Source organism: Epinephelus fuscoguttatus, linkage group LG22 (assembly GCF_011397635.1).
Source record: "Epinephelus fuscoguttatus linkage group LG22, E.fuscoguttatus.final_Chr_v1".
Taxonomy (NCBI): domain Eukaryota; kingdom Metazoa; phylum Chordata; class Actinopteri; order Perciformes; family Serranidae; genus Epinephelus; species Epinephelus fuscoguttatus.
Genome location: NC_064773.1, coordinates 13,930,408 through 13,946,797, shown reverse-complemented (window position 1 = coordinate 13,946,797; position 16,390 = coordinate 13,930,408). Strand labels below are relative to the sequence as shown.

Sequence of the window (16,390 nt, the reverse complement as noted above, 5' to 3'; positions counted from 1 at the left end):
CCTTACATATGATGACAGTATGGGAAAAAAAAGTCCTATCTGAAACAGTGACAGCAGAGTTACACGACATATTCTGAAGGAACAAATCAGCAAAATCTGTCAGTAACTGTCAGCTCCAGCTCTCTCAAATGACAAGACTAGCAAATTTTGTTGCTACAAGTTCAGTTAATGAAGCTGAGTTCGCCGGAAAGAAGTTTCTGCCTACTCGAGAGGTTTCTGCCGCCAGGTAGCAGTTAGACATTTTGGACTGATTGATCCAAACAGTGAAACAGAAGAAAGTTGCAATCCCACCCCCGCCTCCCCCAAAATATCATTAACCTCTTTTGGTAGTTTTCTTTTCATTTTATTTTTTGGACTTCTGTTTTATTTCCTTTTTTTGTTAACAAACAACGACCAGCTTTTTCTGAAGCTCCTCCACTGAGATGGCTGTGCATGCAGTCCGCTAACACCCCCCTTTTTTGTTTGAACAACTATCGGACTCACGATGCACCTCAGTCGATGCTGCACAGCCCGCCTCTTAGTGACATGCAGGAGGGGGGCGAATGTGCACTGCACACTGTGGCTGCATGTGATTGACAGTCAAGCTGGTTGCCATGGTGAAGATAAACCGCTCTCTGAATCTCCATCTCGCTCCTCCCTCCTTCCATCTTAAAAAAACTTCGACCCCCATGACCTTTGTTTCCTGGCGTTGACCCCTCTGACACCTGACCCTGCGCAAACAAACCAGGCCAAAGAGGCCGCCTCTCGCTGAGGCACCAGAGACACAGCGTAGTGGGCGTGCTCACCATACAGAGAGCCCAGTCTGATTGGCTGCCGGCCCTGCCATCGGTTGTGTCGGCCAAAGGGAGCAGAGCAGACGGCCGACACCTGACCCTCAGGAAGGCTGTGTCAGAAGAGAGGCCGCAGAGCATCGGAGGTGAGAGTTTGCCCAAGAGTCTCCTCTCTGTCGTGTGACTGACGCACAGATGGAGCACGGAGAGAGAGAGAGAGAGAGTGAAAGAAAGAGAGGATGCGATGCTACTAACGCACACCTGCAGAAAGAGAGAGGGGAGTCTTAAAAGCTAAAAAAAAAAAAAGAGCCAGGAAGACAGAGAGAAAGTTGCACCACATCACCAGAGATTCATGCAGCGAGACACGCTTTTCTTAACGGCCCCCAACACAGCTCGCTAATACCAGGAAATGAATGTCTCAAACTGTCGTGTGAGTCACTGAGAGTTAACACAGTGCTGCTGCCATGTCTGCTGCGTCATGACCATGGATGGATTACTGAACAGGCCTACCGGATGTAGAGCCAGGGGCCCAAAGTGTCAGGGCCCTCCCTCCTGGCCTTTCATTGGCAAAATGTCACTCAAATTAACAGGTAGTGACCAGGAAGAGACACAAAACAACTACAGAGAGACACAAAACAACTACAAAGAGACACAAAACGACTACAGAGAGACACAAAACAACTACAAAGAGACACAAAACGACTACAGAGGGACACAAAACAATTACAAAGAGACACAAAACGACTACAGAGGGACACAAAACAATTACAAAGAGACACAAAACAACTACAGAGAGACACAAAACAATTACAAAGAGACACAAAACAACTACAAGGAGACACAAAACAAATACAAAGAGACAAAACAACTACAGAGAGACACAAAATGACTACATAGAGACACAAAACAACTACAAAGAGGCACAAAATGATTACAGAGAGACACAAAACAACTACAGAGAGACACAAACTGACTACATAGAGACACAAAACAACTACAGAGAGACACAAACTGACTGCATAGAGACACAAAACAACTACAGAGACACAAACTGACTACATAGAGACACAAAACAACTACATAGAGACACAAAATAACTACAGACACAAAACAACTACAAAGAGACACAAAATAACTACAGACACAAAACAACTACAGAGACACAAAACAACTAAGAAATAGGCAAAACAACTACAAAGAGACACAAATTGGTGACACATAGACACAACGAACTACAAAAAAAACAGGCAAAGCAACCATAGAGATATGCAAAGCTACTACAAAGAAAAACAAATTGACTATAAAGAGAATAAAATAACCTAAAAAAGGAGCAAAACAACTACAAAGAGATACAAACAACAATAAAAGAAGCAAAACCACCACAGAGTCTATGTGTCTTGATCCTGTGTAGGAGAGGTGGTGGGGCCTTTTGCATAACAGTGCCCAGAGAGACGTTGTCTCATAATCCGCCCATGGTCACGACTCGCCCAGTGCTTCATTGAACTGGTATTAGTGAGCTTTAGTAGTCAGCCAGTGACGACATGTCGAGTGGCCTGAGAGAAAAACGTGTCGGCATGGATCCTGTTCTGCACCACATCCACGCATCTCACATCATTCATACTCTATCACACTGCCTGATCAGCTGTTTGACAATTAAATGTTGACATTTAAAGACTTTTTTAAAGGAATACTTTTAAAATATGTTGCATATAAACAGGTTTTTAAATATATTTATTAAAAGAAAAGCTACACTCATAAACAGACTTTAAACAGGAACTATATTCATGTAATTTTAAATTAAACTAATGCTGAGATTGAGATTATCAATAGTTCATACAGATGACTAACAATGTCAGCAGGGTCTATGTGCCTCTTGTTTGGTCTACTTTTGCATAAACATATATATGTGATGTTCTCTGGATTTATTTGTCTGTTTCATGTTCTAGCTTTACATGTCAGATATTACCGTCCTGTCTCTGTCTGAGAGAAAGACTCTAAGTACTCTGTTTGTTCATGTGCTTCTCACTAGTCCGCAGTGTTTGTGTGCTATTCATTACAATCCAGTCTTCTGTGCTCCGATAAAGCTCCTCTTCTGACTGCGACATAAATGAAGGATGAAGTTGATTATGATGGATGTTAGTCGCTGCAGATATTAACTCATGCTTCTTGGCCCTAGTTTTTACAATCTTGAATCCGGCAGAGGTGCAATTTTTCTTCCTGTCTCTTTGTCGTGATGGGTGTGGTCGTATCTCTGCACAGCTCGGTCGAGCTACAGATCCAGCGATGCCCCGGTCACAGCGGCCTCGTTGGACAGCGGCCTGAGCGGCAGCGCCTACAGCCTGCTGGACGAAGAAGGAGAGACGAACGAGGTGGACAGTGCCATCTTCCAGGTGCCCCGATTGTGAGTCAGCTTTCTTAATTCCTTTATCTTAAAAAACAGAAGACATAGAGTGTGATATAAACTCTTGTATAGTTCTGTAAATTTCCAGGATTTTGTTTCCCCTCTCTTTAGTGGAAAGATTCCCAACGGCACAGACGCGATGAAATCATCAATGGGACTTGGTGACGCTGAAGGTTAGACATACTATACATGCATGGGTGTTGATACATTCATACACACACACACACACACACATACATTGTTTGCAGTGCAGGCAGTGCAGTTGTAGAGAGAGCAGGCCCTCCAACAGCATGTTGGCCAGAGAACAGGCTCTTGTAACAGATTCAGATTGCCACTTCAGAAATACACATATAGAAATGAAAGAGTGATTACAGAGAGAAGCAGGCAGAGGGGTCTACAGTCTGTGTTTGAAGGATATATCCAGGATGTCAAACTGACTCAGCAGCAACAACAGGTTAAAAAGACAAAGATAGTTAGAAGCTAAAGCCGAACTATAGGCTACAGATCACAGTGTAAAAGTGAACCACCACATCACTGCTGATCGCCACAGAAGACAATGAATATAAAGGGAAACTTTGCTGATATTGAACCAGCTGTGTGACATCACAGTGTGTGCAGATGAACCGTGCCGCTGCCAGCACCCAGACCTCCGCCATCAGACGGGAAGGCACTTCCAGGGGCAGTCAAACACTGTTCATCTGCACACACTGTGATGACACAGAGCTGGTTGAATATCAGCAAAGTTTCCCTGCTTCCCTTCACTGGTTCCTGTACAGCAGGGTCGGTCTTTGTTTCACTGTTATAATCATTACAAAGCAAAAGCAGCATGTGTATACATTCAGTAGGCTATGTCTTCAGTAGCTAGCTAGCTAACCCTACACTTTCCAGGGTTTGATTTTGGTTTTGGAACAGGGAAGAAACGTATATCTTTTTCCAACCTCTCCAGGTAATGAGTATCATTAATATACGATGTGCCCCAGGCACAACATTTAGCTCCAAATCCACACAACCAGCCTGAAAATGAAGGAAATCTGAAATGATTGCATTAGAGCCAATGGAGCATAGCTGTGTTGTTGTCGGACCCTGGTCTTAGCCGGCCTAGTGCTACGTTATGATTGGCCAGTCTGCATCAGGAGGTGGGACTTAGCGAAGGGTCAGTTAGAGCAGCCCAGATTATTATGGCATGGATTCAAATAAAAATAAAAAAAAAGGTTTCAAGATTAGTAATGCTGTTCACAGATTACTATCTTACCTATGTCATGTTTTTTTAGCTTGAAAATCTAGTCTCTTTACTTAACTCTTTCCATCGCTGGTATTAAAATGTTCAAATGCATCATTTACATCATATGTAGACTTATTAACTAATTAATTTACAGATTATTTTTATCAATTTTCCTTCACTTCTCCCTCCTGCCTGTGAAGTTTGAATCAAGTAGTTATGACTAATGCAAATGTGCAAAGATGACCTTTAAAAGCTAGAAAGAGGTTTGTTATCTCACTTTCACATTTCCGACAAAGCGTGAGACGGTAGCTTAAAACACACACACACACACACACACACACACACACACACACACACACACACACACTGATGATCACATTAATGCAGTTATTCTTATCCACATGGCTTTTAATCTCTTTATCATTTGCTCTCTCTTCCCTCTGACTCTGACTCTTTGTGTCAATGTGTCTGTCCTCTGGTATCACACACACACACACACACACACACACACACACACACACACACACACGGAGGCTACCCTCGCCATTCGCCAGGGTCTTGTTGACCCAGCTTTCAAAACTGTAATTTCCATTCAGTTTCCACGGCAACCAGAAGCCAGGCAGAGCTCCTCATAACTTCTCACCATCCTTGTTAAACAAATAAATGTGATTGCTCGCAGGCCATGTTTGATATTACTCATCAGTGCAGTACACTTTGTCTCCAGCAGAGGGCAGTCACAAACACAAGAGGCAGTGAGAGACACACATTGATGGCATTGAATATGTGCAGCTGAGATACTCAAACTCATGTGTGGTGTGTATCTAACTGTGCTGATTGAATTTGTGTGTGTGTGTTCAGGTAAGTCCCAGGTGATGGGGGAGATCAAGATCGCTCTGAAGAAGGAGGTGAAGACGGAGGGTGAGCAACTGGTCCTTGAGATTCTTCAATGTCGCAACATCACCTACAAGTTCAAGACTCCAGACCACCTGCCTGGTAATTTAATATAAGTGCACACACAGCACACACACCTTTCCATGTGTCCACGACGTGTACATTATGCAAGCAGTTTTATGTAGGGTCTCTACAGGATAAGGGAAAGATGGGGTGAGGAGAGTGTTCGATGGGATGATCAGGGTCGAGGGGAGGGATGAGAAGGGGGTTGTTTACTGGTGGACAAGGTTGGTTGGGGTCACTTATGATTGGATGATGTGGGTGGGGGTCGAAGAGAGGGATAAAAAGGGGTTTGAACTGAGTCGTGGTGTGGCTGGAGGGTGTCATTGAGTTTCAGGCTTCGCCATCTCCCCTCCAGTGCAGCTGGGCCACCATGCTGCTCTGCTGACAAGACAGAGAGGAGAAGAACGGGGTTTAGAGGGGAGGGTCATGGGAAGAGAGACAATCAGGAGAGACAGTGTCGGCCTGAGCAAGCGTGTCTCACTCTGAAGTCGTCGAAATCCGGGGCTTGGGCAGAGACTTGCCGCGTCAGAAGCCAATGAAAAAAGGCGTCCTTGAATGTCGGCATGATATGTGGCCAGTAGCCGTTATAGTTTAACGGTGCCCGGCAGCATCAGGGGGAAACGAAGTGGAATAGGGACAAAAGTTAAGGCAGTAGGGCAGGCAGGAGTGGTGGTGGATGGGTCCAACAACCGTAGACTTTCACCCAAGAGAGCAGAGTTTGCACCCCCTAAGATTCTAAAGCCAAAACCTGTTCTTTTTTCCAAAACCTAACCATGTGTGTTTTTTTTTTTAAAGAGACTGTATGTAAACGGCAAATTTCCTGTGAAAACGGAAATGTATCTTGAAAGGAGAAAACTTCACAAGGCGTCCCAGATCATCAACAACCAACGCACCCATGATACCTCGCACGCTGTATATGACTAAACGTCAATATGTGCAAAAAATTTTCAATACTGGATAGTTTTACAAGCAGGTAAAGTGTAACGACTCCCTGACGGCAACAGGGAAAATTTGCCTGCAAGAACACGTTCCAGAAAAAGATAAATTACAAGTAGTTTTGACTTTCAGGAGGATTTGTTGATTGGAAAAAACAGACAAGTCCTGTTGTGTCACTCCTGTGATCTCAGAGGAGATTTTAACAGTGCTATTTAGACTGTTTCCGTCTTTCAGTGTGAGGCTGTGAAACCAGCAGATAAATGAAAAACACAGGAGGCTCTCAATAAAAGACTGAAGGATGACAGGACTGACAGAAAAGGAATTTAGTTAATCATGAGTGAGAGCAGTGTGATATTGTTCCTGAACCTTATTTATAAGAACTTCATTAAAAAAAAACTTTACGGCTCAACATGCAGGACTTTTCAAAATGTTAATTATTTCCACTTTTGTTCACACTTCTGTCAGAACTCTTCACAATCCCTTCACAGCCTTCAGAAACAATAATATGCAATACATATCATTTTCATAATCTTAATATTTGACAGCTGGGAGGCCCACACAGCCCACACGGTTTAGAAAAACTGGCATCTGACATAACCACAAAATCCTTGCCAGTTTGTCTCGGTGCAGAACCACAGGTGTTGAGATAGTGTTTTCCAGCCAACAGTCCCTTGGAAAGCAGCATTAGACATTCACTTAACCCAGTCTGCAGTAATGTATCGGTGCAGGGTTAAAAACACCACAGAGACAGGAGTAATTGGCTGCACTTGTGTAGCGCTTTTCTAGTGCTTCTACACTACGTGTCACATTGACCCAGTCACACACTGGTGGCCATGGCTAGCATACCTGGTGCCACCTGCTACTCAGTAACCATTCACACGCACTCACACACTGATGTAACAGCCACTGGGAGCAATTTGGGGTTCAGTATCTCGCCCAAGGATACTGGAGGAGCCGGGGATCGAACCGCCAATCTTGCACTCTACCTCGTAAATCACACATAAAAAAGGGGCACACTGTGGACGCACTGTACAGTAGCAGAGGTTTGACGTGTCACTGTGTGTGCAGTTGGACAAGAACTGCAACACTGACTATCAGCAGCAGTGAATATCTAGATATCTGAATATCTAACCTTCCAATATTATCTCACAGTATTAGGGTCGCCCAGTAGCTCGGGGTAGAGCAGGCATCCCATGTATACATGTAAAGGCACTGTCCTTGCCACAGCAACACATTCTCACTCTGACCTCGTCACATATTGACATGTTTGGTCATGGACTCTCCATATCAACATACAATGTGCAAGGTACCCTGGGTGTGTTACTGTTGGACCCACCCACCACCACTCCCGCCCGCCACCTTAACTTTCGTCCAGGCACCGTTAAACTATAACGGCAATCAGCCGAGTATCATGCAGACGTTAAAGGATGCCTTTATTGCCCAAGCACAGGATTTCGACGACTTCGGAGTGAGTTTGCCTGATCAGAACAACCAACCACAATAACTTCAGTCTTATTTTCATTCAAGCACTGAAAGTTCAAATCCAGCCAAGTTTTTAGATCTCTCAAACAGTTTAACAGGGCTTGCAGTGAGTCTGTATTATTGATTTTAAACGGCAAATAAATCTGCACATTGTCCACAAAACAATGGAAGGAGATAGCATATTTTTTGAAAATGGAACCCAGGGGCAGCATATATAGGGAAAACAGTAAGGGGCCCAAAATGGACCCCTGGGGTACCCCACAGGAGAAGAAAATTCACCAAGTTGGACAGAGAAACTCCTTTTTAACAGATGAGACTTGAACCATTCAAGGGCCATACCCTTAATACCCACACACTCTTTAAGACGAGATAAAGCAATCGAGTGATTGACTGTATCGGTCAAGTCTGTTGTGACTGTGTTCATGTGTTCTGTGCTGCTGTCCCTTTCCCTCCCTTGTAGATCTCCCCAGGTGTGCTGCATTACTTAACGAGGTCCATCATGGAGGAGGTGCTTAAGAGCTCCTGTGCTGCAGCAGAGGAGGAAGAGGCCTCTGGCACCCAGGATGAAAACTTAATCTTATTACCGTAACTCTAATCTTATAGTTTAGAAAATCAGCAGCACCCTGAGTAACAAGGACTACTGTGTAATCTAACCAGTGGTATCCACAGTATGTATAACAGTATTTAGATTACATGTGACTCTATTAACACTGCACAGTCGTGTCGCTGCTGCACACAGTAAAATCAGACTTATCTTCCCTCGACAGAGCGCAGCTTGCCACCCACCGCGCCTCCTCCAGTCATATTTACATCCTAAAACCCAAGCTGCCGGCCACTTGTTTGATGTGCTTTTGCTTCCAGATGGAACGTGCACACAAAGGTTTATGTAGAAAGCACAGAATGCATCTGTGACTATTTCTGAAGTGTTTCTTCTCTATATGTTAAGTGGCCTCGACACCTTTGGAGTTACAGCCTTCTTACTGCCCTCTAGTGGCTGGCTGCAGGAGAAAAATAAACTCCACCCAACTCCAGTATGACTGACCCAGACTGGCATATTAGAGCCATTGTAGATAAAAGAAAGAAATACTGAGCAGGGTGAGGGAGGATTGCACAATGTCACAGGAGATCTTTTCTACCTGTGGCCATCAAATTGCATCATATTCATTATAACAATGATTATCAGGTGCAGTCTGTTTTTTTCCACCATTTTAGTTCATTTTTAGTAACTCTTGTATTTATCATATTCCTATTGTTACTCTGTTAGGCACTGGCTTTTGGTTTTGCTCCTTGAAAACACTTCTATCTTGTATATTTGTATATTTTACCAGATATTTAATACTCTATTGTAATAAAACTGGGCCCAGTTAGTGACCCTGACCCGGGGAACCCACTGGTAACTGTACTTAGTGTTAGTGTAACTGTAGTTTGAAACAATCTCTGGCACAAGAATTTCCTTTGGGATAAAAAAAAAAGTTCAATTCAATCGAACTGAACTGAATTGAATTGAAGGGGTTATACTCTTAGAAATATCTAATATCAAGAAAAAGAAAACATATATAAGTGTAATATTCAGAGATGAAAACCACAAATTACTGAGGAAAAAAATCAGGAAAATAGTTGTTTTTTTTTTGTTTTGTTTTCAGAAAGTGACATTTGTTTTCTTTGAATATTACCCCCCATCTCCCAGCGACTCTGTATTTATTATTATTATTACTACTAGTAGTAGTGTCATAGCAGTAGTAGTAATATGTTTTTTTAATTTGTGTGTTTTTTATTTTTTATTTTTTTGCAAATTTACAACTTAAATCATGGAAATCCTGAGATTTTTCTCAGAATCTTTTTTTTTTTTTTTTATGCGTAGGCCCAATTTCAAATTCGGTCACTCGTGTTTCCCTCCATGGTTAACTGATTTCATATTTAATCTGTGAAAAGGTGGTGAACTTTGGCGTCTGGGTGTGACATATAATAGCAAAAGCATCCACACAGATTTGACAGAGTTGGTAAAATTCATACACAGACAATATACAGGATCGGGAAAGAAGCATGAAACAATCACAGTCTGTTTACATCTTTTGTATGATTCGAGTTGAAATACAATACTTTGAACAAGGACACTAACAGCTACAACAGGGACAGCTCTTCTTGCCTCTGGGCTTCACCCAGAATCACATTTATTCAGTGTGATGTCAGCTTTACACTGATTTGTATATGTGTGTGTGTGTGTGTGTGTGTGTGTGTGTGTGTGTGTGTGTCCACAGATCTATATGTGAAGCTCTATGTGGTGAACATCGCCACCCAGAAAAGGATCATCAAGAAGAAGACCAGAGTGTGTCGTCATGACCGCGAGCCATCTTTTAATGAAACCTTCCGCTTCTGTATGAACCCCGCAGGACACTCTCTACAGGTAATCCTAATCCGGTCGTTGAATTCATTCTGTAATCATTCGGACACTAACATATCAAGTAGTGCTTCTTATTTGAATATGTTGTTTTTTGTTGTTTTCTTGCCAAGCGTTAGATGAGAAGCTGGGTACCACTTGTATATGTCTTCTAAATATGATGCTAGAACAAGGACATGGTTAGCTTAGCTTAGCATAAAGCCTGGAAACAGGGAAAACATCTAACCCTTCCATGCATGAATTAGGACTATTTCAGTCAAGTGTTTTTATTCATGAAAAAACAGATTATGTGAAACCATAAAAATATATTTTTATTGCTGTTAAACTAGAGTATTTTGATGTACCCCAATACTGTTCAGTGCCTGTGCAAAAGCGTCCTCCCTCATGCAGCTTCTTCCTCTTGACTCCTCAGCCCCTCACGCACACCTCCCCCTGTTAAACTATGGATGTCAATCTTTTGTACACCTGGTAGATTACTTTAAAGATTCAGTTGTATAACATACTGCTTTCTGTTCTTTCCACATAAGCTCTTCCTGGTGTCCAACGGTGGAAAGTTCGTAAAGAAGACCCTGATTGGGGAGGCCTACGTGTGGCTGGACAAAGTCGACCTACGCAAGCGAGTGGTGAGCTGGCACAAGCTGCTCGCCAGCACCGCCCAGATCCACTCATAGAAGGAGACTCAATCTAAAAAACAAACTAAGCCTGAGAGGGCACGAAGAGGTGTCTGTCATCGATCCACTCTTGACGGGTGGGGGAGAGGGTGGTGTGGGTACGGGAGGGGGCGAAAATATCTCTTTCTTCAATCTTTATTTCAGGGCTCAGAGTTTTGGAGGACGCTTTCGTTCGTAAGAGCAGCTGTGACGATGATTTCTGTTGTGCAGGAGGTTTTGAGGAAGTAGTTTTGCGTTTACAGGAAACGAACACAAGTTTACAGGACGTACAGTGTACAGTAGTGAAGCCGGGGCTGAGGAGAACACAGGTGCTGAGTTCAGAGGTCAGACACGGAGTCAACCAGGTATTACACACTTCAAATCACAACACACACACACATGCACACACACACGATTATCCAAGACAACTTTGCACACTCATTCACGCAGAAGAGACATTTTAATTCTACAGGGAATGGACACACTTGTGGATTCAAATTTATTTATTAAGATGTTTTATCCATGAAAGATTTTCCTCATTGCTTTATTATGAGCGCAGAGTTTTATTGATTTACAAAGCATTTTGGGAATGAAATATTGAAGACTCCGCTACGGAGACCTCCTATTTATTTTTGTATTATTATACTAGCGTAGAGTTCTATCATTTGTCTCCTCCTCGATTATTTAAAAATCTATCCTGGGAAGAAAGCATAGTATATTTTCTAACACACTACCTAGCATTCCAGTTCTAGAGGAAAAAAGGAATCTCAGCAAGCATGAATTTATTAAAAACATCTCCTCGTTGACATCTTTTCTCTCCGTACGTGTAAACTATCAAATGATTATCATTGTTTGATAATGGATTGATATTGATATATATCAAATTGGACACTATATATTGTGCGCATGAGTTTATCTATTGGTATGCAGTGCCACATGTTAAGCACAGAAAAAAAAAAAATCACCTCCAAGGTTCACTTTGTATATAGTGAAGTGTCATAGCTGGAAATTAATTATAACATATATAGATAGATATATAGATATCTTTATCACGGACAATCGAGTCTTGATGATTGTGACATAGAGGTTTTATTTACCCACGATGCCCCTTTAGAATGTGACACGTTAACCAGATGAGATTTAAGTATTTCTTGTTTTTCTTTTGTGAGATCCAGGCACATGACGAGTCCCATATCAGTCCTGCTTTTGTTCATAGGAGCACGCTTTTGTGGTATTTTGCACTTTTTCTGCATAGAATGTAAAACTGACGTCATCATCCTGCTAAAAATGAGACAGCGAGAGATTTTTTTTCTTTCCTAGGGGAGGAAGTAGAGAGGTGAAGTAGAAGGACGACAATATCAGGAGATTTTGCAGCGAACAAGAGACAAAGGTGTCGGAAACCATCCATGAAAACTGTTATCAGTGGTGTAGTGGTAGACGATGAGTTGGGTGTACAATGTAAGCGGGATTTATACTTGTGCGTCAGCTCTATGCATAGATTATGCCGTAGCCTGCACACGTGGCCTACGCCATTGTGAGCATTTATACTTGTGCGGTGGTGTGTCTGTGTCACTCTGCAGTTACACCTCCAAAACACTGGTAGGCGATGTGGTTTCTGTGAAGTGCTGTAAAGTTGAGTTGATTCAAAACACACTTATACACCCACATTAAACATGGCTTGATAGACAAAATTTCAAACACAAGTACACAAATCAGCTTCACTATAACTCACAGCATTCACAGACAAACACTTGTCTTTATCTGGACACATTTTCCCCACAAATACAACATGCTAACGTTATTAGCACAAGCCTATGGCATTTTACATTGTATAAATTAGCCTAGCAGCTAGCAGACTTTTCCTCTACTCATATGAAGCCAGGGACAACAGCGACATTTAACAAAGGTAACGTTACAAAATTCAGCTCCTCACAAGGTTCACTGACAAAACAACTGTCTTAAACTGAACTGTAGTGGAGGCTTTATTATCTTCACAGTTTATTGTTTCTTATCTGTAAAATAAAAATAAATAAAAGCTTTGTTTCCACTGAGGGAAATGGTTTCAGCTCACAGAATCAAACAGGTCTGCATTGGCGCGATGTGTTGTGACATTTCTGGGGAGGTGCGTGTCAGGCTACACCGTAGGTACGGCATCAACTCAACGCAGAAGTATAAATCTCTCATAAGTAGATGAGCAGGTTACCAAGGAAGTAAGTGGGTATACTCTCCTATACATTCCAATGGCTTTGTGGCTGATAGGTGGGTATGCTGTAAAGCACTGGTTCCCAACCCTCACTAGAGGTTAATAAAGTTTCACGGAGGTCACAAGGCCTTCTTGATTTGAAAAGGTGTAAGACAGTTTAAAGTAGATGCCTGCCCTGTTTGGTTCGGATCAATCAAACTCAAGTTTGTTTGCCCCCTAAGTGCAGTTAATTCGGGCAGGTGCCCTTTGTCCAGTTACAAAGGAACTCTGGTGCGGTTCGTTTGTGGTGAGAACGTGTTCCAACCTTGATCCGAACCAACTGCAGTCACATGACACATTGTTTGGGTTAAACATGAGCATGTTACAAAACATTGTTTTCTAGTTGGAGCCGCGCCTCGTTTTCAAACTGTATGGTTTGACTAAAATGAACAATGACAGCAATATAGTCCACGATGACCAGCGCTAAAATCAACCTGCGTAGTTGTCCCTCCATTGTGACATTAGAAAGTGTCACATTTATCTCACAAGTGTACTCTTCCTGGATTTTTCCCACATGGAAATTCTGACCAATCAAGAGCAGATTTCTCACACAAGACATTTGATCTGGTCCACAAATGCTGCCGTGAGAACACGAACCAACTCTAGGTAACTGTACAACTTTGTGACCAAATTAGTCTTTGATTCAGACCAAAGCAAGACAACTCTAGGTCTGAAAGCACCCTTAAAGACATCAATGTAAAAATGAAGCGTTTCGCCTGCACTGTAAGTCTATTTTGAAAAAGACCGTATTCATCTAAGGAGCAGAAACTGCACATTTTCTGTGAAAACTGAAGTGTATTTTGAAAAGACACAATGGATATAACAAACATAAATCGACAAGCCGTCCAAGAACGTCCAAAACTGATGCAGGGAGCTAGCTAGCACGTCTTACTTTGACTTTCAGGTCCACTGACAAAACGGCAGTATTCGACCAATGGGGTTGAGAACGCCTTGCTGATTTCACTTAGTCAGGAGTCGTCAGTTTACCCAAGGAAAAGGTTGGGAACCACTGCAGTAAACAGCCAGAAAAAGAGGCAGGTACACCCTCCGGCATATATCCTCCACTACACCACTGACTGTTACCATTCTAAGACATGACAATGCTATTACAGTAGCATGCTTATGTTTTGTTTTGACATATATGTGTTGTCATTTACCTCTTCTAATCCAAATCATCAACGTCTTTAAGAATCTGTCCGTTACGCCTTGATAAAGGTCATCACGTGCACTCGTACGGGGGTCAAGAAGCAGAACAGCTGGTCCATTCAACATTTCCAGTCCAACTTAGCAGTGAAACTTAACATCTGAGTGATTTCTATGCAACATCTACCATATAAAGGTGGTAACTGCATCTTGACTCGCCGGAAACGTGAGATGAAAGGAAGCATTTATATCGACTTTTTTCTTTGCACTGCTGTGTTTTCATGTCCTCCATGAAACGACGACTGCTTTAATGTGACTTTTGTGTGTTATTTTGTACTTTTTATTTATTGCCTGTGAGACTATTTCACACGTTGTATTATATTTGTTTACAGTACATATCAGGTGTACATAAAAAAGTGGAGAACTTTTTTGTTTTTATACACAATGTAGTGCTTGTTTACAAGGTGTAGAGAGCCTGAAACTCAGAGAACCAACTTTCTCATCGTCCTTGTGCACGAACACACTCACATAGATCCCAAATTTCACATAGTTACAAGTCGAGAGAAGAAAAAATAACATTCCTATTCTTTTTCTGCACCCCCTGTTTGAACAGTTGTGTATGAGAAATTACCAAAAAAGACTTCATTATAATCACTGGACATTTGCCTGAGATTTAAAGTCGGTGTGTGTTTTTTGGTTTTCCTTCTTTTTATACCCACGTGCTTGTGTGTAGCATCTTCACATCAAGTCCATGCATGTCATTGGCTCTAATGCATATCTCTTCTTTTAAGTGTTGTCTGTCGAAAACTTTAAAATAACACACAGAAATACACGCATTCTCTTACACACACACACGCACACACACACACACAGATGCCATCTCTCTATTTCCAACCTTGTAAATACATCGCTTTTTATACTGGGATTTGGGGAGCAATAGGTCTTTTAGCAGACATAAAAAAAAAAACGGTGTGTGATGATAGAAGTAAAAGGACGTTGTTTTTCTCTCGATCAATGTACAGCGGATAGACTGAGAAACAACCTTATGTCTGTCTGTAGGGACCCAGATTTACCCCAACCCCCTTCGCACCAAACACTAAAGGTTTACCAGAGTCTAACTACACAGAAGTCTATCGTAACAACTCGGAGCAGTCGCAGGAGAATTTAAATGTGCTCACACTGGATGTTGCATGTTTTGTTGGTGGTTCATACTATTTTTGTGTCCAGATATTATTAAAGTAAACAAAAAAAAAAGAATGAGGTAGAGGAAGATATAGTACAAAATGTTATAGAGGGGGAAATTATGAATAAAAACCTATTAAAATTATTGATGATGTATGCTGACTGTACAAAGATTATGCTTGTAAAACCCGTCTGGTTTTTCACTTGTAAGTAAACTGAAAAAAATATACTGTCATGGTTTTGTGATTGTATACAGGAGGTATTGATAAATTATGCAAATTGTGCTGTAAAAATGGCTGTTGCCCCATGTCTAAATATTAAATATCAGTACAAATTAAACCTTGTACGCTGCATTATTGACCTTAACACAGTTTTATTTGGGAAAACGGGGTTATTTTTGCAGATGGTGTGACCAGGGATGTGCAGTACCAGAATTCAACCACAAGATGGCGCCATTTGCTTTCATTTTGACCAAGAATCCTCATGGAGCCTGCACAGCTGTGGTTCATCCACACAGGTGTTTTCACTTACTGGTTGATAAGTTAAGGCTGTGATGGTGTGTGCAGGTGTGTCTGACGGACAGCTCCTCTCTCCTGTGGCATGTCTCCAACTTCAAGGTGAGACGAGGTTTAATTAGCACCTGGTGTGTGTACAGGGCCTTTACACTCCCACATATTAGTCCATGATTTGTTTGCAAAGGCAGACCAAATGTTTGCATTAATGAAATGGGTAGTATGTGATTTCTATGACATCATACGTGGTTGTTTTTGCTGCTGCTCACAGTGTTTTAACAGCCCAGTTGCCAAAAGAAATTGTTGGCCTTGTAAGTTTTTACAAGGATATGTAACATTTGTACATATTAGACTGTATAAAATAATGAACATAGCTACTGTGACATCACCCATTGGTTTGTAAACCTCAAGTCTGGCATTTTGGCCATCGCCATCTTGGATATTTGGGGCCTGAAGTGTCCATATTTGGACAAGAGGGTGGAGCTAACCCTGACCCTA

The 16,390-nt window shown here is 41.9% G+C and overlaps 1 protein-coding gene across 3 annotated transcripts in view; it reads left to right on the top strand.

Moving 5' to 3' along the window:
- Positions 1–15,700, top strand: part of pcloa (piccolo presynaptic cytomatrix protein a) — a 93,225-nt gene extending 77,525 nt beyond the window's left edge. For 2 of the 3 annotated variants that reach the window (XM_049566221.1, XM_049566222.1), the window contains exons 22-26: positions 3,030–3,171; positions 3,283–3,344; positions 5,252–5,386; positions 10,024–10,169; positions 10,691–15,700. In XM_049566221.1, coding sequence (XP_049422178.1) covers positions 3,030–3,171; positions 3,283–3,344; positions 5,252–5,386; positions 10,024–10,169; positions 10,691–10,834 — 629 coding nt within the window. In that variant the 3' untranslated portion in view covers positions 10,835–15,700. Of the gene's footprint in view, positions 1–3,029; positions 3,172–3,282; positions 3,345–5,251; positions 5,387–8,225; positions 8,274–10,023; positions 10,170–10,690 lie in introns of all 3 variants that reach the window. The other variant, XM_049566220.1, reaches the window with a different exon arrangement.
- Positions 15,701–16,390: the final 690 nt, after the last annotated feature.